This window comes from Mytilus trossulus, chromosome 11 (genome assembly GCF_036588685.1).
Source record: "Mytilus trossulus isolate FHL-02 chromosome 11, PNRI_Mtr1.1.1.hap1, whole genome shotgun sequence".
In the NCBI taxonomy this organism is placed as follows: domain Eukaryota; kingdom Metazoa; phylum Mollusca; class Bivalvia; order Mytilida; family Mytilidae; genus Mytilus; species Mytilus trossulus.
This window is the reverse complement of record NC_086383.1, coordinates 39504876-39530215: the sequence shown is the minus strand read 5'-3', so window position 1 is coordinate 39530215 and position 25340 is coordinate 39504876. Positions and strand designations below refer to the sequence as shown.

Sequence of the window (25340 nt, the reverse complement as noted above, 5' to 3'; positions counted from 1 at the left end):
ACCACACGTTTGATGGTCCATAAGCATCACACATTAAACAAAAATTACATCTTAATTTCTTCATCCGACACTGAAGTTTTGTATATGAGATATAAGCGAATATCAACACACTTGTTAAGTATAAGTAGACAGTTAAATATATAAATGCAGATAAATCGAGGAGATAAATTCATTGGCTTCGTGTACCATGCCAAATAGTATAAATCTCACAACTAATATATGATGATTGCGCTTATCGTTACGACACTACGATTCAGCAGTGAATGATCACTTTTCTCGCCTTTGTAGAAGAGAGCTGTTTAGCTGCTGTAGTAGGATAATTGTAGATTGATTATGAATAATTAATTACATTTTGAATATAGGATTTTTAATTTGTGAAAAGATAAACGATGGAGCTTATTATTATTTTGTTACCCTTTTTCGGATTGTCACTAAGGTAAGTTTTATCTATCCTGTTATATTAATTAAAAACCTTTTTGCTAATTATTTGATATACATTGTCATCTTTAAATTGTTTATATTCCAGTTTTCGTGAAGTTGAGCACTGTGACGAGAAAAAAAAAACTTTGCAAGTCAGAAACATTTCAGCGTAACTCACGATCAAGTTTTTATCATTCTTTGGTAAAAAGAGCTTCTGCAATAACTGTTATTTTTTTCAAAATTAAGATTTAGCTACATGAAAAATAAAATACCGTTTTTATTACGTGATCATTTTCGACTTTTTTTTTCTAAGTCAAACTGTTCACTGACTTAGTTCTCTTCTCAACACCTAGTTCGGTGTGTTCATTTTCGACTATAACTGCTATAACATGTAACCTCGCCACACACGTGTCTGTCCCAAGTCAGGAGCATGCAACTCAGTGGTTGTCGTTTGTTTCTATATATCATACTTTTTTCCGTGTATTGTTTTGTACATAAATCAGGTCTTTTTTTTTTCATTTGAATTATTTTTAATGTCATACTGGATCCGTTTAAAGCTTCTTTAGCAAAGGTTGTATTTTAAGGCCATGCGGTGCTTTACGCAAGGTATAATAGTCTTAATCAGTTGGACTCTGGTGGAGAGTTGTCTCATTTGCAATCGCACCACGTCATCTACTTTTTTCTTTAAAGAGAGCCCACGATCCGTCTCGTAGACAGTGGTTCGTTCTGTCATGATCTATAAGAAAACTGATGGATTTATATTTAAAAATTTCATTTTCATTTTTTTTCTTATGTAATTCAAAATATGTATCTCGTTCGCACTTTCATAGATCAATGTTTAAATTGCATGTAAACAAGTGATGTTGAAGAATAATTTTAAGCCGCCGTATAGACAATATATATCCTGAATTACCAGGTCTATTAATTCAAGATACTATCAATACATACTTGTATATACGTAAATATTTGGGTACAGGACGTTTGCGCTTTTTTGCCTGTAAAACGATAGGATATTTGCGCTTCAAATACTATGGACATTTGCGCTTTTTACCTATAGTTGTCTACCTGAAATTAAGTTTGACAAATGGTCCAGAATCCTTCCATGCCCACTATAATGAACAGTTCTAATCGACTCATCCTGCTATATTATGATCTTTTGAAGAATATTGAAAACAATCAGTGTATTACGTTAAGATTTGTAACATTGATGAACAGGCACTCCAACCAAGAATTAAGAAAGATAAACTTTATTATTTATTTGAAATATGGGAGAAATACCAGTCAGAACAGATAACAAGAGCTAAATGTGTCCACTTCTTGTGCTTCAGTTAAATGTATCAAGCAAAAACTGACATGTGATGACTTGAAGTGTGTTTATGTCTTTCTAATGTTTACTTGTAGCTGTATATAAACTTTCAAACATATAATATCAATGTGCTATGAAAAGATTTTTAAACTTTTAATCATAAAGAGAACAATATGAATTAAACTCTTCAAGGTCAAACCCCCTGCTGGTCCAAAGCCCAGATAAAAAGGGAGGATAGTATTGAAAAACAAATATTGCTAAAACGCAAATATCCTATGTAAAAAGCACAAATGTCTTTTTTAAAAGTGCAAATGTCCTATAATTTGAAGCGCAAGTGTCCAAAATAAAAAGCGCAAATGTCCTATGAAAAAGCGCAAACGTCCCACGCCGAAACATTTAGTAGTAAGACAGTTAAACATTTAATGTAATTTTATTTCTACGAAAATTTATGGGCGCCATTTTCATTTCGTTGACCATTATGGAATAGCTGGCTGTTTTGCATATTTCCATAGATAGACGATTGTGCTCCATTTAAGGTTACCGCAATTCCGTTCACTTTTTCTCGATGGCGGCAGTACTAAAAACGACTAATCGTCAAATGTGTATTTGAAAAGAATAAAACAAAAAGTGTTACTAACCGGAAAGGTAATCCCGCCACATTATTTATGTATGTGCCTGGCCAAAGTCAGGAGCCTGTAATTCAGTGGTTGTCGTTTGTTTATGTGTTACATATTTGTTTTTCGTTCATTTTTTTACATAAATAAAACCGTTAGTTTTCTCGTTTGAATTGTCTTATCGGGGCCTTTTATAGCTGACTATATGCGGTGTGGGCTTTGCTCATTGTTGAAGGCCGTACGGTGACCTATAATTGGTAATGTTTATGTCGTTTTGGTCTTTTGTGGATAGTTGTCTATTTGGCAATCATACCACATCTTCTTTTTTATATGTATACCCTTCCGAAGCTCCCAAAGTCACTCCCAGTTTGGATGGGTTTGAGTTGATTGATCTGCAATTTACTGTATAGTTTTTAGTAAGTTGTTGTTTTGTCTAGTCGTTGTAATTTTTTTATTACATTTTAAATCAATATGGACTATTATCAATCCTGATGTGCTGTTCTTTGAATTGCGTTGAAATAACCCACTGGTCAAAAACTAGTTCGAGGTTGAACTAAATTCGAAACGATATTTATATACTTTAGTACTAAAATTTTGGATCGAATCTAATCCCCTGTTCATTATTTTCATCATTAATTGGCTTTACTGCAGAACTTTATTACGGGTTTGTGTGGAATAAATTACGTTAATTCTATTACAAAGATATGAGGCGTTAAATTAATAAAGTTTTATAGGATAGTATATGATTGGTAATTGCACATAACACATATCATACCTTTTTCTTTGATATCCTAGAATCGGTAGGTGTATCTATTTAATCAAACCTGTTTTTATGATATTTTGTCTCTTATAATGGTCTTTCCTGTTCTTTGATCTTGTTTTAAGGCCACATTAAGGCGGTGTAGATCAGTTTTAACGTCTTCATTGCGATGGGTACGGATTTTCTTGGCATTGCTTAGCTTTCATACTATATAGATCTGGGTGTTTTTTTATAACTTAGTCCATTTTCCTTAATATCTTCCTTTCTATATATTTATTAATAAATGTTTTATAATAAAAGAAAGTTAAGATATACATTGTATGAACACAAATGCTCTTTACTGAAAATGCAAATTACACGAAATAAATTATATATACCGGTATTATAGTGATATTGAAATTGTTCCAAACGAGTTGAAGACCATACAAATACGGTATGGCTATTTCTAATTGTTGAATGCCGATCTTAGTACGGTTGCCTATAATTGCTTAAATCCACATCATTGGAGATTTGGTAGATATTTGTCTAATTAGAAATCATATCCTTATTATTACACTGCATGTACCATATAAATTAGAAGCAACGAAGCGGCGCATCCATTTTGAAACGGGACGTACTCTGACGTCCCACAAACCCATATTTAGTGCTACATCTCATTGTTGTTTTGCATTGCATAGAACCAGTGTTTCATGCTAAAAAGTGTAGTTAGATTTAAATTTCATGGACGTGGTTGGAAACGTTTTGAAAATAGTGATAAGATTAGCTAATTGGAAATGTTTAAACATATCGTAATATTTAAAACTACAAATAATTATTCTAATATGGACATTCTCATACTTAAACAATAACTTGAAGTCATTATGAGCACTTGTTTGAAGTGTATTGTCAGTTTTGTCATTCTGAGGATATTAAAGCACTTAAGATAATATACCGAAGATGCTGTTTAATAGAGTTGGCCTTTATTTCGAACAGATATGACGCTTTATTTTCAAGTATGTTAAATACAAAAAAATCTTTAATATAAATAATTCTACGCCTTTCCATCAAGGATTATACAATAGCTTTAAAATATTTATATTAAGATAACAATGGTTTTTTATTTCCATTTTAAAAGACTGTTTTGATTCTAGGAAGATCTGTATTATTTCTCCCAGATGTTATACAAATGATCCTGTAGAGAAGTAAAAGGTCATTGTAAGGACAAGCAGCATAATACCCATAATACATCTGTGTTAAGTCTAGAAGGCTTTAATTCCTGTTCATAATTCTCCTCAGATCAAGAAGTGTGTCACTCAGTGGTTGTCTTTTGTTGTAATATCTAAATAGTTTGATTTTTGATGCAACGCGTTCTCTGATTGGCTGTTATTATTTTCTATCAGTTCATAGACATACTTTTGTGTAATTAAAAATACCGTGACGTCATCAACTTTTGTTTGCCTGATTTTGCCTGAGTGGAATCTACAAATAATTTATAAGGAATGACTGTAAGATGGTTTAACGATAAAGTGGGCTAAATAAATATATCTGCTAAGAAAATGGATACGTTTTTCATACTAGTAATTGTTTGATTTCGTGTACATGTATACATACGGAATGTTACGGAAGCCGGTTAGTGTCAGGGTGGGTTTTTATCTTTTAAGTCGTTACAACGACTTAGCTAAGTTGTTATAACGACTTAATTATCATATCTACATCGTAATATGGTGTAACGACTTAGTAAAGTCGCTATAACAACTTAGCTAAGGACTTACTAATAAAACTCCACCCTGACACTAACCGGCCTCCGTAGAATTTAGCCGTTGGTGGATAAGAATGAACAGCGAAGACTGAAAAGGTGGGCATGCATGACGCAATGATTAATGAAGCAAAAGTCAGCTCAATAGACATATCAGATTACAAAATAGATACTGTTCACAAAATTGTTAATTATCTGATACACGGAATAAAATATGAGTATTTTTGCTTAGATCACACAGACGTAGGGCATACATAGTAAGTGGGGGTCCTTAGATGGCTTGTTGGAAGATAAGTTTATAAAAACTTATAGAAATATCATGATTTATCTTTTCAAAGGTGGAAAAATAGTATATTTACATGACGTCAGAGGAAAGAAAATAGAAGATTTATTCATTATGTGAAAACTCGCTTTTCCATTTGACTTTAAAATAACTACATTTACTTGCCTTTAAAATAACTAAATTTATTGCAAACACAGTAAGATTTAACATAACTATATCATAACACTTATGTTGTATTCAAATTCATCACGAATTTGACATCTGCATCCTTAACGATTGTTCAGTTGCAGATGTTGATCGTGGATATATAGAATACATGTCATACACATCTATAGATGAAATATGTAAGCAGTATTGTTATGTAATGTCAATTATAGGAATAATTATCTAAGTATTGATATTAACAACTAATTTAATACAATGTCATACAGCAGACGACACCCAGTAATTGTAGGAGTAAGAATGATCAGATTATACTTGTCAAAGTGTTGTACTTGACACATGTTAAATCATCACAGTGTTGTATGACCCATTTTAGATTGTACAGCAACGAGCTTAATGGTTTCGAATTGTTGAATTTAAAACTCAATAAAATTAAGTTAGGTATTAAAGTGATCCAAGAAATAGATATTTGAAGCAGCAAAAAAGGAGCGAAAGATACCAGAGGAACAATCAAACTCATTGATCGAAAATAAACTGACAAAGCCATTGATAAAAAGAAAAAGACAAATAATTGTAATAGTACATCGGAAACAATCTGGAAAACTTAAAGACTATTGAACACGAAGCCCACCAAAAACTGGGGTGATCTCAGGTGCTCCCGATAAGTAAAATATTTGGCAGCGATATGAAATGTAGGTATGGAGGTATAGAATTCACATACAAACTCAAATTGCGAAAATATCGATTTTAATGTGTTTAAACTATTGGTTCGGCTTACCAACTGTTTCGATTCGACCGATGAGTCCGATGTATATTGAAGCTGGAACGCGTACAACATTATTCGTATTGGTATTTCATATGACTTGTCTCAAACATAGAGCGAATTAATTATGACGATTTATATAATTGATGATTTTTGAGGTGATCTCCATCTGTTTTTGTTCGAGCTTAACTGACGAGACCGGTGAAAAATATAAACCTGACGTGAGTGGAATGAGAGAGAAAGATAGACTGAGAGATAGATAGACCGAGAGAGACTACAAATGAAAAGAAACAATAAAAAGTTATACTATTTCCAGGGATACGAAATTCACTGTATCATGTTAGTTTTTATACCCCTCAATTATACATTTTTGTATAGTTCTTTACTGATAACTCTGCTATCCCTATACACATTGTTGATTAACTTCGTATATCGCACACTCATACTTTAACAACCTTTATAATGAGAGACATTGGTGAAGATTATCCCCACTTAATTCCAGGTGGCGCTGTGGTAGATCAGGTCCAACAATTAACATCTGTTTGTATGATAGGAAAGCCAGCATGCATTCATTGCCACATATGTGTATGCTGATAAGTCTTAATTAAAATAAATTCTTTTGTACTATTTGATCTTATTCACTATTTAGTATATAAATGACAGATGTGTAAAATTTTGAATGCATTCCCCAGTGACTTTTTATACTTTACTAAGTATAGAAAGTCCCTGATTGCCTGAACTAAAAAAACTTTAGGAGTGCATGTGTATTATCATGCAGTGGAAGAAAAAATGAGGGTGTTTTTTTTTAACATACTTACAATTAAAGATATAACTTAAATGTATTTTTTTCTTTATTAAAATTTTTAAAATATGGAATGTAAACGTGTTGTTAAGATTAAATTGAGAATGGAAATGGGGAATGTATCAAAGAGACAACAACCCGACCATAGAAAAACAACAGCATACATGTATATATTTGTGAATATTTAATAATAATCAGATTGTTAACACAAATAAATGAATATAGTATGATTTTTTTATTTGTGTTTTTCTTTTAATAAATTTCATTAATTAAACGGTAGAAATCTTTATACTTGTATATATGACAAATTAAAAACAAAACCTAGCTTTCAATTTCAAATTTGATATTTTTTTTCCATTTTGATACCCTAAATTTTTTGAAATGAGAATCAAATGACAGAAAACAGAATTTTGGAAATGACTGCACATTTTACATCAAACTCAATAGAGATATATCTGAAACAAATAGGGTTAAATACTTTTCAATACAGCTCAGCAATTGAAGAACAATAGATTTCTGAAATACCTGCGACTGGGACCAAATACAACTCATTTTTTTGTCTAAGTAAATTGTCATACCAAAATGAAAAGAGCACGAAATCACCTACAAAATGTTACATAAATAAAGACCTCATTATTTTAGAGTGTCTGTGTGACTGTTTTGTATGTTACTAATAGGGGCCTAACAGCTCATTGTAAACATGTCTCTGTAGTTTACTTTGACATGACAGTTTTCTCTTTCAAGGGTTGAGTCAGTCAGAAGGCAAAAAAGATTAAATATGGAATATTTGTGTCGAGGTCACTTCTTTTTCTTGCCTCTTTATCAGGTGTATAAACAGAAACCGATACAGTATTATCACTCAAATGCCCATATACATCCCGAAATAAACTAGTTACACTAGATCGGTTCTGTTCTTGTCTGAGGTAATTTTGGTGTTAATTAGTGTTTGGCCAACAATAATGATTATTACTTTCAAATTACTTTTTTTTTTTTAAACTTTTAAAGAATTTTTATAATTCAATGCTGAAATAAAAGAACTTCTTTTAATGAAAAATATTTCAAACCGGTAGTTCTTGACGAATATCATATAATCTAAGATTATTAAATTTTTATATTTTTTTTTAAATTACAAATTAATTTCATTGAATATCTCACTTCAGTCTTCATTTGTCAAAACTTGTAACTGATTTATGAATGCTCTGCAAAAAACAAAGATCACAGCAAACTAAACTTTTTTTGCTAGCTGTCCATTCTTTTAGTTCTATAGTATATGCATTAGCATTTTCGTTATCTAACATTTAATGCTGATATTTTCATATATGTTTTAATGCAAATTAAATATAAATAGCAAAATAAGTAAAAAAGAATAAATTAATATTGAAAAAGAAAATAAATCCCCCAAGTCATATATCATACATGTTATAGGACTATCAATTCTATGTGCTTTTCATATTTTTTTCCTTTTTGTTGCAAATGTCCATTTCTTATTTTAAAAAAATAAAATTAAAAACATATGTCCATCTTTATAAGACACCTCCAGGTACAAACACCAGTTAAAAGATATTAAGTGATAAAAAAAACTTCTTATTATAATTTGTATACAAATATACACTGTAATTCTCAATAGGATATAGATAAGAGATGCTGTGTGTTGGACCTGATCTACTGCACTGCCACCTGTGTTATCATTAAAGGGGAATAATTGACCAATGTTCCTCATTGGTTTATTCTTTTCGCACATCTAAAAAACACTTGATGCATAATGTTCTGTTAATTGCATGGAACAATCCAATCGAAAGCAATGCTGACAGTTGTTATACTGCTAGTACTTAATAGTTATAGTTAAATAAACATTTGTTTGATTTGGTTTAAGTAGGGAATCACACGAGATTAGGGGATCACACGAGATTTTTATATAGACTTACACTATTTGCATTACTTAATATTATCTTTGAAGTGCACGTGCTTAATATATTTTTTATTAAGAGTACCCTTATTATAATCATATCAAAAGTTTTCTTTTCGGATTCTCTCTATCTTCATTTATAAACAACAATTACCATAAGACATTATGTGCTTGTATTTACAATTTCTATTTTACTGTAGCGCTAATGATGCTCTTGTTATCTATTTTGTATATAACTTTCGTTAATAAGTCAGCTAATATTCGCCCACTTCGCAAATATCTTTAATACCTAACAAACACCACTGTATTAAAAACTGTCGGTATCTTTCTTTTTGTTTTAAATGATATAATTATTAGTTCAACCTCTAAGCACTATTTTACTACGACATATTTCAACATTGAAAGCTTTATTCATAATGTTTAGGCTGTTCTGAAAATAGATATTTGTATACATCATCTGTCGAGTTAAACATTTTTCAACTGATTTTTATGCTTTGTTCTTATGTTATATTGTTACACCACTGTCTCCGGTTGGGGAGGGTTTTGGTCCCTCTAAAATGTTTAATCCAGCCACATTCTGTACGTACGTGTATGTGCCTGTCCCAAGTCAGGAGTCGGTAATTCTGTCGTTTGTTGATGTGTTACAGTTTTGTATTTCGTTCATATTTTTGTACATTAATTAGGCCGTTAGTTTTCTCGTTTGAATTGTTATGATCATTAAATTTGTGAATTCGTGGACTTTTAAAGCTGACCATGTGGTATGTCCATTGTCGAATGCCATATGGTAACCTATATAATAGCTGTTCCCAATTTGAATTTTCTGTGTTAATTTAGTCTCTTTTTTAAGTGGTCTCATTTGCAATCATACCACATCTGTTTTTCTATTAACAGCAATAAAAGCGCTACTGTGTATTTTTTAGTGTGCAAATACTGATATCCAATAGCCTTTGTTTTTCTAACATGTCATTTCCAAAACCACAATTTAACATTTGGAAATATGTAAAGAATTTTAAAGAACTTTAATAGCAGATTATACATGTACAATGTAAACTTTATGTACAATTATAGCAATTTATAATAATATGTATGATGACCTGCTGAAAGAACTTAATCAATTCTACTTACAATTTAGCTATCAAAACTGTTTTGACATTTACATGTACATGTTCAAATACAAATATTTGTTGACATTTCGAACTGATTTAAAATTTACATGATACACATAATTCTGTTCATTTTCCTTTGGTTAAACTTAAAATATTTACCGTACGAGAAATGTTTCCGACTTTCTAGAATTATGTATAAATATATCTTCTTTATTGATGTATTATTAACAGTCGTTTGGGAATCAAAACTTCTATAATATTATTGCTTATACATTTGTACGATTTTATTGTTATAACTTCTACATAATAATGTTTTCACGTAGGATGAATTCATACCGATTGAAGAACCATTAACAACGCGTCGGTCTAAAACAATGCAGGGGTCGTATGCATATCACATTACCACGTCCTTCTCATTCTAATATGCATGTCTATTTTCAATTAGACGTACACGCCAAATATTTTTCATCATCGCTAAAATAACTAATATATGGAAATTATTCGTTGAAACAGGTTTTATTTAATCAATAGATAGTTTATACTTCCCACATTATTTACCGCGCATGGAATAATATTGGATTTGAAATATTTTCGTCACAGCATGTACAGTTGTCTTTTATTTCATCTTTCTACTAAGATAAATGATGATTTTGTGCTCATCTCGAAAATAAACATTTTTATTTTTTTAAATAAAAATACGCTGGGACAAACTAATAGCCTACGTGGATTAAAACGGCAAACTGTTAAAACATAGTGTTTGGAATGGTAAATGTAAACCAGTTTTGTATTATACAACTTTAACATAATATGCATATTTAATATTATGATAGTGCTCGCATGGTATTTTTGTTTAAAACATTTGTATACAATGGTATAAATGTCATCACATGAACTAATATTTTGATACTGTTTTCCCTTTAAATACAAAAAATGTACCACTGTAGCATTTAAAAAGAAGATGAGATAGGATTACCAATGAGACAACTCTCCATAAGAGACCAAAATGACACAAAAAATTAACAACTACAGGTCACCGTACGGCCTTCATCAATGGGCAAAACACGTACCACATAAGGTCAGTTATAAAAGGCCCCGAAATGACAAATGTAAAACAATACAAGCCTTATCTATGTACAAAAAATGAACGAAAAACAAAAATTTAACACATCAACAAACGACAACCACTGATCTACAGGCTCCTTAATACCGTGTTTTACAGTATGCTGTATTAAAGTCAGTTAATAAGAAAATAATAATATGTTGTTATCATGTTGTTAATCTAACCATGTGATAACTTATAAAAATCATTTTTGACAGATATTACCAGTTATAAACTTTGAAGGTATATAGATCGCGGGAGGTTATCTTTTCATGTTCAAACACTTGCTAATCAGCTAATAACGTACTTTTTTTTGGCGAACTTACATCTACTATGAAGAAAACGACACATGTGAAAATCGATTACCGTTCGAGTATCTTTCATCTAGTCACAAATAATATATAAAAGAACATGGATGAAAGAGACTGAAATAAATAAGTATATCTTTGAAATCGAAATGTAATATCTTTAGTTAATTCAAAATTTTAAATTAGAATTTTGAAATACAATGTCCGAAATTTCAATCAGACGTCAGTGTCTAAGCTATTGCATGCATGTAATTACACCAAATCACTACTGTATGTTTTAGTTGTACATTATGTTGTTGTTTCCTGTTTCATGTGTTTCTGAGCTTTCTTTAAAGTTACTAATCTTAAACTTTGATAATGAATCATGAATATTATATTTTACTTGTTTGTTCATTGAATATGCTATTAGACACATTTGTAGATACCTCTATAATAAGCTGCTAAATGAGACAAATACTGACATCTTTATTTTCAAATTGTAGTCTATAAATTGTATAAAGGAGCTAATAATATTGTTGATGTTAAATGTACATGTGTGTAGTGCTTTAGAAAATATTCGTCAGTTAGGTTAGATTACATAAACTATCTGATGTTTAAAAGCCGAAAATTTTGCTTGTAATTGGGTATGGGTTTTGCTCATTGTTGAAATTTATATGGTGACTTATAGTTTCTTACCTTTCATGTAGTAAGTTTTTTTGAATGGTGAAGGGTGAACTTGTCTCGTTGGCAATCATATATAACATGTTCTAATCTTTATAACATACAAGCCAGGGGCGGATCCAGCTATTTTAAAGGGGGGGGGGGGCCCAACCCAGAGTAAAAGGGGGTGTTCCAAATATATGCTCCCATTCAAATGCATTGATCGTCCAAAAAAAAATGAGTGTTCCAACCCCCGGATCCCCCTGGATCCGCCAATGCAAGCTTCACTATCTATAAATAATACCGGCAAGCAATACACGAGATATTCGTCACTGGACGTTATGTTACAATAATTTAACGATATAATGTTTGGAATAAGATATAATTGGACAACGAGTTTTCTGACGACAACTCGCTCCTTCTCTCGGCGACACTGACTAATCTGAAACAAAAGGGAAGGTATTTCATATATGACAAGGTTATTTTACAGAAACAAGGTTTTGGTTGCATTTAAAATTGACCTACTAACATGTAATACCAATTATCGACAAAGGTTGAAACAGTATCAGTGCAATGCATTAAACCAAAGAATTGACGACATCTGAAGAATCTTCTTTGTCATATAGTTTTGACTGATTTTCTAAAGGTTAACTATCAAAACAAGGATACATGTACTAGTTTGTGTCTATAGGACATTGTGTCGCGATCATATTGTCACATGTCTGAGTTGGGTTAACTAACAAATTTGGGTTAAAATCCACATCAGATCCGGCAAACAATTTGGTCAAATTAAATAAGCATATGATTTCAGTCTATTTTCATAACTGTCTTTATCCGTGTCCTCTTTTCTTCTTTTATGACTTCACGTACCGACTTCAAATAAAAAGGACAACGCGACAAGTGTTACTGGTGGAGCAGGTACATCGTACCCTTCATAAGTATATTAGTTAACTTCCGGTTCCGGTTTTGGTAGGGTTTCTATTGGCAAATAAGCTTTCTTCCTCATCCTTTTAATAAAAATAACGTATACGAGATCCACTGTTTTGCTTTGTTTTGGCAGATGGTTTGTTCATAATATCGTTCATACACTAATTATGAGAATAAGCTGATTTTGCAAATCACCGCCCTGAATCATTTTGCAATTTTCTACCAACGATTAGCAGTTATGACATAACTGTTACTCAGCCATTAACCCATGGGATAATTACATATACATGCGCTGTACAAATAGTTCCCATCTAATGTGACATTAGGTCGTCAAGCGTGTTAAAAAAATGTCTTGAAAAGTGTTAAAATCATTCTGTGTTTGTTAAGATAAACTTTGTTTACATGGAAATATATAAACAAATATATGTTTTGTTTGACTGCACCTGTTGACAACAGCAATAACAGACGGTCTAAGATAGTATGTCAACTTAATGATCAATTTGCGACGTATGGCAAGAACATTAGGCACTAAGTGAATTTTGACGTTTTAAAGATTATGCAAAAAAAAGCTACATGGGAAACAAAAGTATGCAATGCGAATCAATTATAGACTACAATATAAGACAACGCAATGATCAAAGAAGTACTGCGAAAAAAAAACCAAACTACTTAAAGATCCAGAGAAAGAATTATAATGGAAAAGTTAAGGTGGTACCTAACAGTACAGGGAGATACATGTAACTCTGTAAAGTCAGCTAAACGTTTTAATTACGTAGTGTTGTAAAAGAAATATAAAGCTTCTCAATGATCAACATTGGTGTTTGTCAAATTGCTATACAACCTGAGTGTAATTTTTCTGACAAAACGGTTGGTTAAAAAAAAAAATATATTTTTGTTATTAAAGTGTCAAAGTAAATACGTTGACAAAACTTTATGCAAATTAAACGAGCCAAATTAATTTTAGTGAAAGTGTTGGGTATCCGGCACCTTAAATCCGCCTCATGCTTGTTGTGACTTCATCAAGACAGGAGCCGTAAGCCCTTGTCTTATACGTATCGTGTTTATAGTCTGTCGTAATCGTTGAGTAGTATAAACTCAAATCTGACCTTCAGTTTTCTGTTGTGTTGAGGTCTTTAACATTAATTTACCCCGGTACGTTTACTCTACGACATTGACCAATTTTGAATGTCGTGCAGTGATCGACAGTTATATACATCTTTGTCCTGTAGTCTTTGGCATATAGCTGTCGGTGACCTTTAGTTGATCGATATCAGAGGTACCAGGCTTATAATTTAATACGCCAGACGCGCGTTTCGTCTACATACGACTCGTCAGTCACGCTCAGATCAAAAGAGTCAAAAAGCCAAACATGTATAAAGTTGAAGAGCGTTGAGGACCAAAAGTTCCAAAAAGTCAGAAGATGTGTTATTATTGCCAGTGAGACCATTCTTCACAAGAGACCAAATGACGTAGAACAGGTTTTTTTTATTGGACTTAAAATATTTGTATTGTCCCTTTGAGCTGTCTCATTTTCATAGGTTTATAATAAGACCTTATTGCCGACATCTTTCGGTAAGGTTGATCTTAAATTATCTTGGCTGCTCTGTAGTTTATTTTTGTATGTTTTACTAAACATTAATATTGTTGGTATTCAAAAGATCTCCAAAGATTTGGACGCAAACGCACACTTACACGACGACAGATATTCACAGAAATCATGGTATGAACGGAAATCATAAAATCATTAATTTTTAATGAGAATAATGAAATATGGAAATTAAACGATAGCTTTGGCCGTGCAGGGACGGACTTGTCTTATTACTATAATATAGATGAGAACATTAACGCCTTTTAGTTACGTAATGTTTCATCTTATATCCACAGATCAGGTGTTTGATTTTCTTAAAAAAATATTTATAGCTTCTTGCAACATCAGGTTTGATTAACGTAAGTCGTTTTATTTGAAGTAATAAAGTCTAAATTAATTTATAATATAGATCTGCAGATAAAGGGGAACGCCACAAATGGATTTTCAATGCAGCGAGAAACTCATGCAACCGGAGGTGGTCCTCGGCTGCCCACTAAATAAATGTATGAACTTGTTCAGTGAAAATTTACGTCACACTGAACTCCAAAACATATAAATAAACTTATAAATTAAAAAAAAACAAAAATACAAGTCTAACAAAGACCAGAGGCTCCTGACTCTGGACAGGCGCAAACATACAGTGGGGTTAAACCTGTTCTCAACCCTGCTCTATTTACAATCTAATTTAGAATGTCATGTTTGTTTAATGCTTTTTTAGTTCCGTTACTAATGTACTACCAATTCATATCAATCCTTTTTAAAAAGCTTGTTATTTTGAAACTGAGTTCGCGGATTTAATTTTTCGTGATTTTTTTTATAAGACTCATTTAATTCTCGCTGACGCAATTCAGAGAAAACATGACTATTCCATACAATATATATATTTATTTAAAATCATATATTTCATAGGATTTTAGTTAATTTCTCACTTTCAACAGAAGGCGAAAGATCGTACTGCACTGAATGATATCTTTAATATCATGCATTGATTAAAAACTACATTTCAGCATATTGCAGACTACGCCTTCAGTCTTTCCACAGCTGTTTTAACTAATCGATCTTTTACGTTCATCAAATTATCTGTCTTTGAAGCAGACGTTAAATGCTGTAACAATTTATAAAGCGTTTGTGATATTCTTCTCTTGATTTTCTTACGTTTGAACGTGCAATAAAATAACGTCTTAAAATAATTAGTGTTAATGTATTGCCCACTGTTTCGTATAAAATAATTATACTGTTAATGTATTGCCCACTGTTTCGTATGACTTAAATAACACAAATCGTACTTAAATAGAATACCTGCACAATTCGAGCCACCTGACAGTGTTAATGGTCGTGTAATGATGAGGTAGTTTGCGTTCTTGTCACTATGAATCATAGAATCATGTTAATTTGTGTATACAGAAATAATTCAATTGTTAAAGCAATAATTACAATTGAAACGAAAGTGTATTTGCATTTGGGTCTGCAGTTTTAAAATTTAATAATTACACTAGCGTATATCAATGTCTTGTAATTAGTAATATAACGGTATTAGCCAAAAGTCTCTAATCAATTAAAAAGAAACTCAAAAGCAACAGATTTTGTTTTAATTTCATGAAAAAAAATTGGGCAAAAATTGACCTAAAAAAGTGACTTTCAAACGGCGATTTACTTACCGGTTTTCTACAGAGTATCGAGCATGCATGCATTGGCTATATAGTATGGGTTTTGCACATACTATGGTTATGAAACTCTAGTTGCTTACATGCAAGTCATACTGAACTTTGCTGGATAGTTGTCTTCTAAATCATTTCACACACCTTATTATCATGATGGGTTTTTCAACTTCGTTGTTGGTTTGTTCCGGTTTTAGCGCCACTGATAAGTCGCAAATCAATAGAAGGGGGCGAAAGATACCAGATGAACAGTCAAACTCATGAATATAAAATAAACTTACAACGCCATTGCTAAAAATGAAAAAGAGAAACAGACAAATGAAAGTACACTAGAAACAACATAGAAAACTTAAGACTGAGCAGCACGAACCCAACCAAAACTTGGGATGATCGCGGGTGCTCCGGAAGGGTATGCAGTTCCTGCTCCACGCGTGTGGCATCCATCGTGTTGCTCATGTTATTACACACCCGGAAAATAGTCCAACTCGGTATAGGTCAAATTCATGAAAAGGGAAGGGGATTTTAGTATGGACGTAAAAAACATATCCGAAATCATCTGTGAAGCGGTTATTCCATAACAGACAACCAACTCGTGATAGCCTCCGTAAAATTTACTAAGGAAGGATTTCAACTTCACAATTTTGAACTCTTGGTTTAATAGCTTCCTTGTGAGCAGCAACACTCTATCAAGGAAATCATGATAGGAAATACAAGCGCGGGAATATCATACCAATTGGGCGATATATACTCCGTAGGCAGACTTTACTGTATTTGTTGTATCCGTTATCTTTAGTTCGATAGGATAGATGCGGTCAACATAGTCATCAAATTTTGAATTATTTAGTGAGAGAACATAATCTATACATGTACATCGGAAAGAAAAGTTAAATAATATTGCTAACTCCTATTTTTCATTCTAAGAAGTTCCTGTATGAAGTCAGCCTCATGATAATAAAGAAACAAGTCGAAAATTAGAGGGGCACACTTGGTTAACATTGGAATGACGACAGTCTGCTATAAAACACGTACTCCAAACGTAACAAATATGTTGTCAATCAAGAAATCGAGCATCTTGATAATGTCTGTTTCAGAGAATTTTTGTTTGAATAAATGTGATCCTTTATAAATTATGATTTATCCCTCTCAAAAACAAGATACTTGTTTCTACTTTGGCCATTGTTTTTAAAAAAAAAGCAATACCAAGTCTTTCAATTTGTCGTTTAATTTGTAATGGGAAATACTTGTGCCGCGCTGCTTGTTTATTGTAATACATGTAATAATGGATAATTAGCCTGGGATTTTATTCTTTTGCAGGTCACCGGTCCACTGTTATGGAGATATAGACTATAAAGAAGAAACAAAACACGTTTTCACAACTGCATTCCATAAATATAACGAACGTGTACGACCTTATAACAACGGTCTGAACCCAGTGGAAATAAAAGCCAATTTAGAATTCATCGATATTGTTTCCATAGATACCAAAAATGGTCAGTTAGAGAGTATCGTAGATCTAAGAGTGGTAAGTGGATGTTTTTCATTATATTTTTTTACTGTAATGTAAATTACCCAATCGGCAATTCTCGGCAGATTCCGTTGACCTAATTGTTAGATGCTACACTCGCTTTAGGAGCAATCCTGTCATCTTGCCTCGTTGTCGTCCGATAGGTCATCTCTTGTGTACTTGGTTATGCAATGTCTTGAAAACAGCATTTCAGAATTCAACCAAACGTATCCTTCTTTTAACTTCATGACATGGCGATGTGTCATGTCTTTTTTTTATTTCGATCTGATTGGTTATTAGATTTTCCGTGCCACACCATGGACTTCACCGTTCAGAATAACGGTTATCCATAGCAAATGTATTACAGCCAATGGTGTAGTAAAAAGAAAATGGCCAAAAACTGAAAATTTGAAATTTGATCAATGCAATAATATAAATACCAAAACATCGGCTTATATATGGTTGATGCCCGGAACAAATGACTGAATGATTAATGATGTTTAACGCCATTTTCATCAATCTAACTAATGACGGTCAACTTTATTATCGAATACATCAATTTCAAATTCTATGGGTTTTTTTTCTAAAATTTAAAGTACATCATTAAGATAGTAAATTGGAATATCATATGTGAAGCAATGTTAATGCTGAAGACATTCTTCACAAAAGTGTTGAAAAGTTTTGATCGAGGATTTGACGTCAAAAATACATGTAAAATGGCTTAAAGAGAAAAGTAAATATTCTCACAATTCGCACATCGCAACTTATGTCAAAATATTGCCTATCTCGATGATTAATATCTGTATACAGCAAAGTATTAAAAATGTCAATTTGCAGATAAACTATCACACCCATGCCATGCAAGACTTAGAGAGTTCTTTGCGGCTTCTGTTATATAAGTCAACTTTCGCTTCATGAAATTTATTGATAAATGTATTTTCTATTATTTAACCAATCTCAAACGCAACATGTAATCGCGTATTAATGATAATGGCTATGTAAAACACATGTTGTATTTTTTATAAATCGCGTGAACAATAACTTGTGGTAATGCATTTTTAAAGAGGTATACTAAACAATTTACAAAATTCTTCGTTTATTTAGTACTACCACGTGCATTATACAACGTGTAAAAAATATAATTCAATGTTTATTATTATTGAATTGACGATCATCACTTGTAGTTGCATGTTTCGTTATTCAATTTTATGGTTTATGAGGCCGAATTGTTTAAATTATCTGCAATTATTATTTTCAACAAATTGGTACCTACATGAGTCACATGTCGGGTACCGCGTGTGGAGTAATTTCTGATTTCCCTGATAGACACACTTAGATCACTCCTTGATTATGGTCCGGTTCGGGTAGCTCTGTCCTTAGTGTTCCATGTCGTGCCATGCCATTGTTAATTTGGCTTCTACTTTATAGTTTGTGCTGTATTTTTTTCGGCTATGCTTTTGTCAGTTCGTCTGCGAAAAGTGGTGCAAAAGATACCAGAAGGACAGTCAAACTTATAGATCGAAAATAAAATGACAACGCCATACCTAACAAAAAAAAAACGAAAAAGAACAAGACAGATGACACAACATTGAAAACTAAAGAATAGTCAACACGAACACCACCAAAATCTTATGTGTTTAAAAAAAATGTTGGTATCTTTTGTCACATTTTTACCACTATTTACTGGGATGGATTGTAGGATCCCTAGAATGGTACGCATATCTTGGAGACAGTGTGGCAGTATAAATTTACCCATACCCATGGCAGTTCTAAAAAACACCATTATGATAATAAAACTATCTTTTTATACCTTACAAAATAAACAAAAACAGTATAGTAAATACTAAAAGATAATAATAATAGTAACTTGTTGCTTTTTTATTTGTGTTGTGGGAGGTTATTGAATTATTGTACCTGTCATGTGTATATTACAAACATTATAGACAGGCCAAGGTTGTGTAGATCAAAATAGCATTGTTGTCTTTGGCATGATAACCTTTGTGAAAGATTATACTGTGACGTTTAAATAATTCTGGTTGAACTTTTCTGATAAAGTAGTGTAAAATGTATCTGTTTTGCAAATTATTTGCAAAATCCTCACTACCACTGTGAGGCGAAGACATTGATGGGATCACCTTATTTACTCTTTTTTACCACATACATTGTCAAAATTATTGTAGGCACACTATATTGCTGGGGAACATATTTCTCTTGCAACAGTCAAAGGAAAATTGAAACTGTGGATTCGTTATAATTATTCATTTGATACCAATTTTCGTGGATTTCGAGGGTAGAGATTAACCACGAATTTAAATTTTCAATTGATTTTCTATTAGGTTGTATACAAACTTTGACAAAATCACAAAATCAAATATCCACGAAAAGGCAAGTTTTTTTGCAATCCACGAAAATACCTGCGATGAATAAATCGATATTTATTGATTACGTTGTCTTTCTCATATAAAGAAATATACTAAACAGCAGAATTACGCTTGTTATGAGAAACAATAGGTGTGACATTATTAGAACTTTCCTAAAGAAAAATGTTATTTTTGTGTCTCTCATGTGAATATATTTTTCACACTCCCTACAATAATCTATATAATTTAAAAGATTAGATTTTTTAAAATAGCTACTTTAACCTATAATGGTTTAATTTTTAAATTGTTATTTGGATGGAGAGTTGTCTCATTGGCACTCACACCACATCTTCCTATATCTAGTAAGAATTATTTAATGTGCGGGTTTTATATTTGACTCTCAAACTTACATCGCAGTCCATTCTACTTTTGTTTTGTTGATCGTCATTTTCCTCGATTTATATAATTAATTATATCTTTATTGCAAAAAACATGAAACCCTGACGGGTTAAAATGCAAACATAGTACATTGTATACACAAGTGACAAGACACATAACTATACATGATAAATGTTTTTAAAAAGTGAAGTTGATATTAATATTATATATCTATATATAGATGTATATAATAATTGACCAATGTGGACCTTATTTTCGCAATTCCATAGATTGCTTTATATAGTCTACAACACTAGACAAAATATCTTTATTGGGATCTAGAATAGTTTTAAGTTTAGAGTTTGAGTCAAGCTGGTTAAAATTAGGATAATGGGTTTTAATTGCATTTATAAGGGAATGTCTTACATTACTGTTAATTTGGCAATGAAGGAAAAAGTGTTCCTTATCATCTAAAATTTTACAAACTTTGCACAGTCTGTGTTCTCTTTGAATTTTTTTATAACGTCCTAATTCAATTTCCAAATTATGATCACTTACACGTTATTTTGTTAAAAGCTGACGACTATTAAAATTGTTTAGATTGTGCAGGTAGTCCTCAAATTTCATTTTTAAGTTTACTATAAAGATAAAGTTTTGAACTGTTATCAATATTTGAAAGTTTTTGAAGATAGTGCGATGTTATTATATACGGAAGCGTATTAGGGACATGGAAAAAATAAAATTGGCAGTGAACTTTTTTTTCAAAGTCGAAATTTTGACATTTCAAATCACTAAAATTTTGACTACAACTTGAAATTTTGACTTTTCAAATCCTGAAATTTTGACAACAACTTGAAATTTTGACTTTTCAAATCCCGAAATTTTGACTACAACTTGAAATTTTGACTTTCCAAAATCTTGAAATTTTGACTTTCTAGAATCTTGAAATTTTGACATTCTAGAATCTTGAAATTTCGACCTTTTAAAAACTCGAAATTTCAACTTATTATAAACTCAAAATTTCAACTTATTTAAAACTCGAAATTTCGACCTATTTTTAAACTCGAAATTTCGACTTATTTAAAACTCGAAATTTCAACTTATTTCAAACTCAAAATTTCAACTTATTTAAAACTCGAAATTTCGACTTATTTTAAACTCAAAATTTCGACTTTTTTTCTTAAATCGTAATTTCGACTTTGATCTCAAAATTTCCACTGTTGAAATCTCGAAAAAATTTAGTATTCAAACACAGTTATTACAATTTTAGAAGGAGTAGACATGGACGCAAATTATTTAAGCGTCATCCACACATTTTGGCAATTTATATCCAGAAACTGGTTTTGTACTTAAATTAAGATATGGATTAGCATTTAATATTGAAGAAATCATTCGTAAAGAACATGCATGTTGACAGAGTCCCCCTCATATTCCATGTTTTAGTTTCCACGACACTGTCATAGGATCATGAGGTCTGAGAACATTTAGCATCACAGTTTCAAAGGCCTGTTTGGTATACCAATAGCAAGTCACTGACTTTGCCTTGTTTAAACAATGGTAAATCAAGTAGCCAAAAATGCCATGCATATTCAGAACGAACAATGAGCTGCTCAGTTTTTTTTTCTAGTTTTGGAAGTTTGTATTCTTATAACACAACTATTAACCCTTGTCTTTATATATTAGACTGTTGAGTAAAAGAATGTCGTAATATAGGTGTGTCGGAATAGCGGGGTTGTCTTGGTACACATATCTGAAGTCCAGACTTAAAATATGTATTTGAACCTGAAACATATTTTGTTTATTCTTTGGCAAGAACAAGATTTTCTATCTAAAATAATCTCTTTAAAATGGTTTAGTTTATTAAAATATGCTTATGAAGTTTATGATGTAAATGGCTGTCCGCCTCGCTGATATAAATGACTGTGAATGTGGTAATCGCAAACGTATAAATACTGAGGAAAAGTCGAAATTTTAAGTTTTAAAAAAGTAGAAATTTTGGGTTTAAAAGAAGTCGAAATTTCGAGTTTAGAAAAAGTCGAAATTTCAAGTTGAGTTTAGAAAAAGTCGAAATTTCGAGTTAAGAAAAAGTCGAAATTTCGAGTTACAAAGAAGTCGAAATTTTGATTTTAAAAGAAGTCGAAATTTCGAGTTAAAAAAAAGTCGAAATTTCAAGATTTTAGAAGGTCAAAATTTCAAGATAAGAAAAGTTAAAATTTCTAGTTAAAGTCGAAATTTTGAGATTTGAAATGTCAAAATTTCGACTTTGAAATAAAATTTCACTGCCAAATTTATTTTTTAAATGTCCCTAATACGCTTCCGTAATTATACTTTTTCTTCACTATACATTTAAAAGTTTTTTGAGTGAATTTTTTATAAGTTTAAAAGGTTTATCAAAATCAACATATTGTTCTTCATCTTCTTTAAAAATATGCTTGGCAAAAGTGTACCAAGTATATATTCCATCTTCAGACATAGACTTATTTACTGCAAAAGCTTCTTTAACAAGAGGGTTTATTTCATGGCAGTTTATTCTACAAAAATATAATAAAACTTGAGTTTTAATAAAAGAGTCAAGTGGAAATCGTCCTAGCTCAGACTTTGCAGCTATATTACATGAGGTTTTTTTAATTCCAAGAACAGTTTTACAATTTATAGAACACCAATGTGAGCTAGATTCGGCTCTGATCACTCGGCATTGAGTGGCGGTGTTTGAAGAGTCTTCTTGAAAATGTCACGAAAATTCCAACCATCCATCTTCTTTTAATTTGACTATGAGTCTACTGTGCAATGAATTAGTATATGCATATGTTCTATTTGAAGGTTGTTGTTGTGTTCTCGGCGTATGTCTCACATGCTCAGTTGTAGAGTTGTATTCTGTATTATTTTTGTGCTCCTTCTCGTTGTCAGTATTCGGACAAGTGCCTTAAACATAAATTTGTCCTCGACACCCCCTCTAACTCGACATACATGTATAATTATGCCTTACCATCACTATACCTGTGTATTGGCTAATGTGTATCGTTCATATTTTACCGAATACAATTCGCCATAAATTGCTTCATAAAAAAATGGTTACATTAAATGTGCCACCAATATGAACACAAGACAATATCTGTTCCATGCAACTGTGATTAATTTAAGTATGGTGTACATGAATTTATATAGTAACAAATGTTTTAAAATATAACAGGAGTGCCATAGAAGATTCACGAACAGTCTGACCCGTGACACACAAAAAAACCCAAACAAACAAACAAAAAAAGACAGCAACCATCGACAACAACTGAATTAAGGGCTCTTGACTATGTTTATGTGCATGTTGAGTTGAACTTTTAAAAGCTGTTTACTTTTTAAGGCGTTAAGGACTTATCTAGCAAGTCCTTAACACCTAGCAAACGGCTTATTAAAATTCAACTCGAAAAGCACCTGCAATGTGCGGGATTCGCACTCACAACATCCATAAAACATGTCATACTAATAATAATTGTGTATTTATAACAATTATACACACATTGGTTTGTTTGATAACTTTGCTGACTATATGCGGTATGGGCTTTGCTAATTGTTGAAGGCCGTACGGTGACCTATAATTGTTAATGTTTGTGTCATTTTGGTCTTTTGTGGATAGTTGTCTCATTGGCAATCATACCACATCTTTTTTTTTTTTTTATATTTGTGTAACATTTACTACGACTAAACATATGTCAAGTCTAATTTGTAACATTTGATGAGGGAATGAATGACAACACTCTTGTCTTCATACAGACATGTATAACATGCGTAATAGTTGATGGCACAAATTTGACACTGCAATGGTATTGCCTTTTGACAGGGAACGAACCGACAACTATGGGATATGATTATAGGCACGTATTACGGGGCGCCGAATGGGACTCTTGTGGTTTTGTACTCAAAATTCAATTTTGTACGGACAAAAGTGACTTTTGTTCAACAAAAATGAGTTCAGTTTAACAAAATTTGTATCATACTACAAATTTGAAATTTTGTCATACAAAATTATCTATCAGCTGACAAAAGTCACTTTTGTCATGACAAAATTCATTTTTGTTACACAGACTTGACTTTTGTTACCTAATTTGAAAATTGAGCGACAAAAGTCAATTTTGTATTTAAATCAGTTTAGTTTGGTTTCTGTGAACTAATTTGCATACAAAATCGACTTTTGTTACACAAAATTGACTTTTGTTACACAAAAATTACTTTTGTTACACAAAATTGACTTTTGTTACACAAAATTGACTTTTGTTACACAAAATTGACTTTTGTTACACAAAATTGACTTTTGTGAGACAAAATTGACAAAATTGACTTTTGTCTCAACAAAATTGACAAAATTGAATTTTGTCTCAACAAAATTGACAAAATTGAATTTTGTCTCAACAAAATTGACAAAATTGAATTTTGTCTCAACAAAATTAACAAAATTGAATTTTGTCTCAACAAAATTGAATTTTGTCTCAACAAAATTGATTTTTGTCTCACGAAAGTCAATTTTGTCTCACGAAAGTCAATTTTGTCTCATAAAAGTCAATTTTGTTGTTACAAAATTGAATTTTGTCATCACAAAAATGAATTTTGTCGTCACAAAATTGACTTTTGTCTCAACAAAATTGACAAAATTGACTTTTGTCTCAACAAAATTGACAAAATTGACTTTTGTCTCAACAAAATTAACAAAATTGACTTTTGTCTCAACAAAATTTACAAAATTGACTTTTGTCTCAACAAAATTAACAAAATTGACTTTTGTCTCAACAAAAATGACAAAATTGAATTTTGTCTAAACAAAAATGACAAAATTGAATTTTGTCTCAACAAAAATGACAAAATTGAATTTTGTCTCACAAAAGTCAATTTTGTCTCACAAAAGTCAATTTTGTCTCACAAAATTGAATCTTACCGTACACAATTGACTTTTGTGATTTAATTTCCATATCAGGTAACAAAAGTCAATTTTGTATGCAAATATGTTTATATTTGCATACCTTTAAGACAAAATTG

The 25340-nt window shown here is 31.6% G+C and overlaps 1 protein-coding gene across 1 annotated transcript in view; it reads left to right on the top strand.

Moving 5' to 3' along the window:
- The first annotated feature begins 200 nt into the window (after window positions 1–200).
- Window positions 201–25340, top strand: part of LOC134691085 (acetylcholine receptor subunit beta-like 1) — a 38415-nt gene continuing 13275 nt past the window's right edge. Inside the window, exons 1-2 of the mRNA XM_063551298.1 lie at window positions 201–436; window positions 17391–17598. Coding sequence (XP_063407368.1) covers window positions 390–436; window positions 17391–17598 — 255 coding nt within the window. The 5' untranslated portion in view covers window positions 201–389. The remainder of the gene's footprint in view (window positions 437–17390; window positions 17599–25340) is intronic.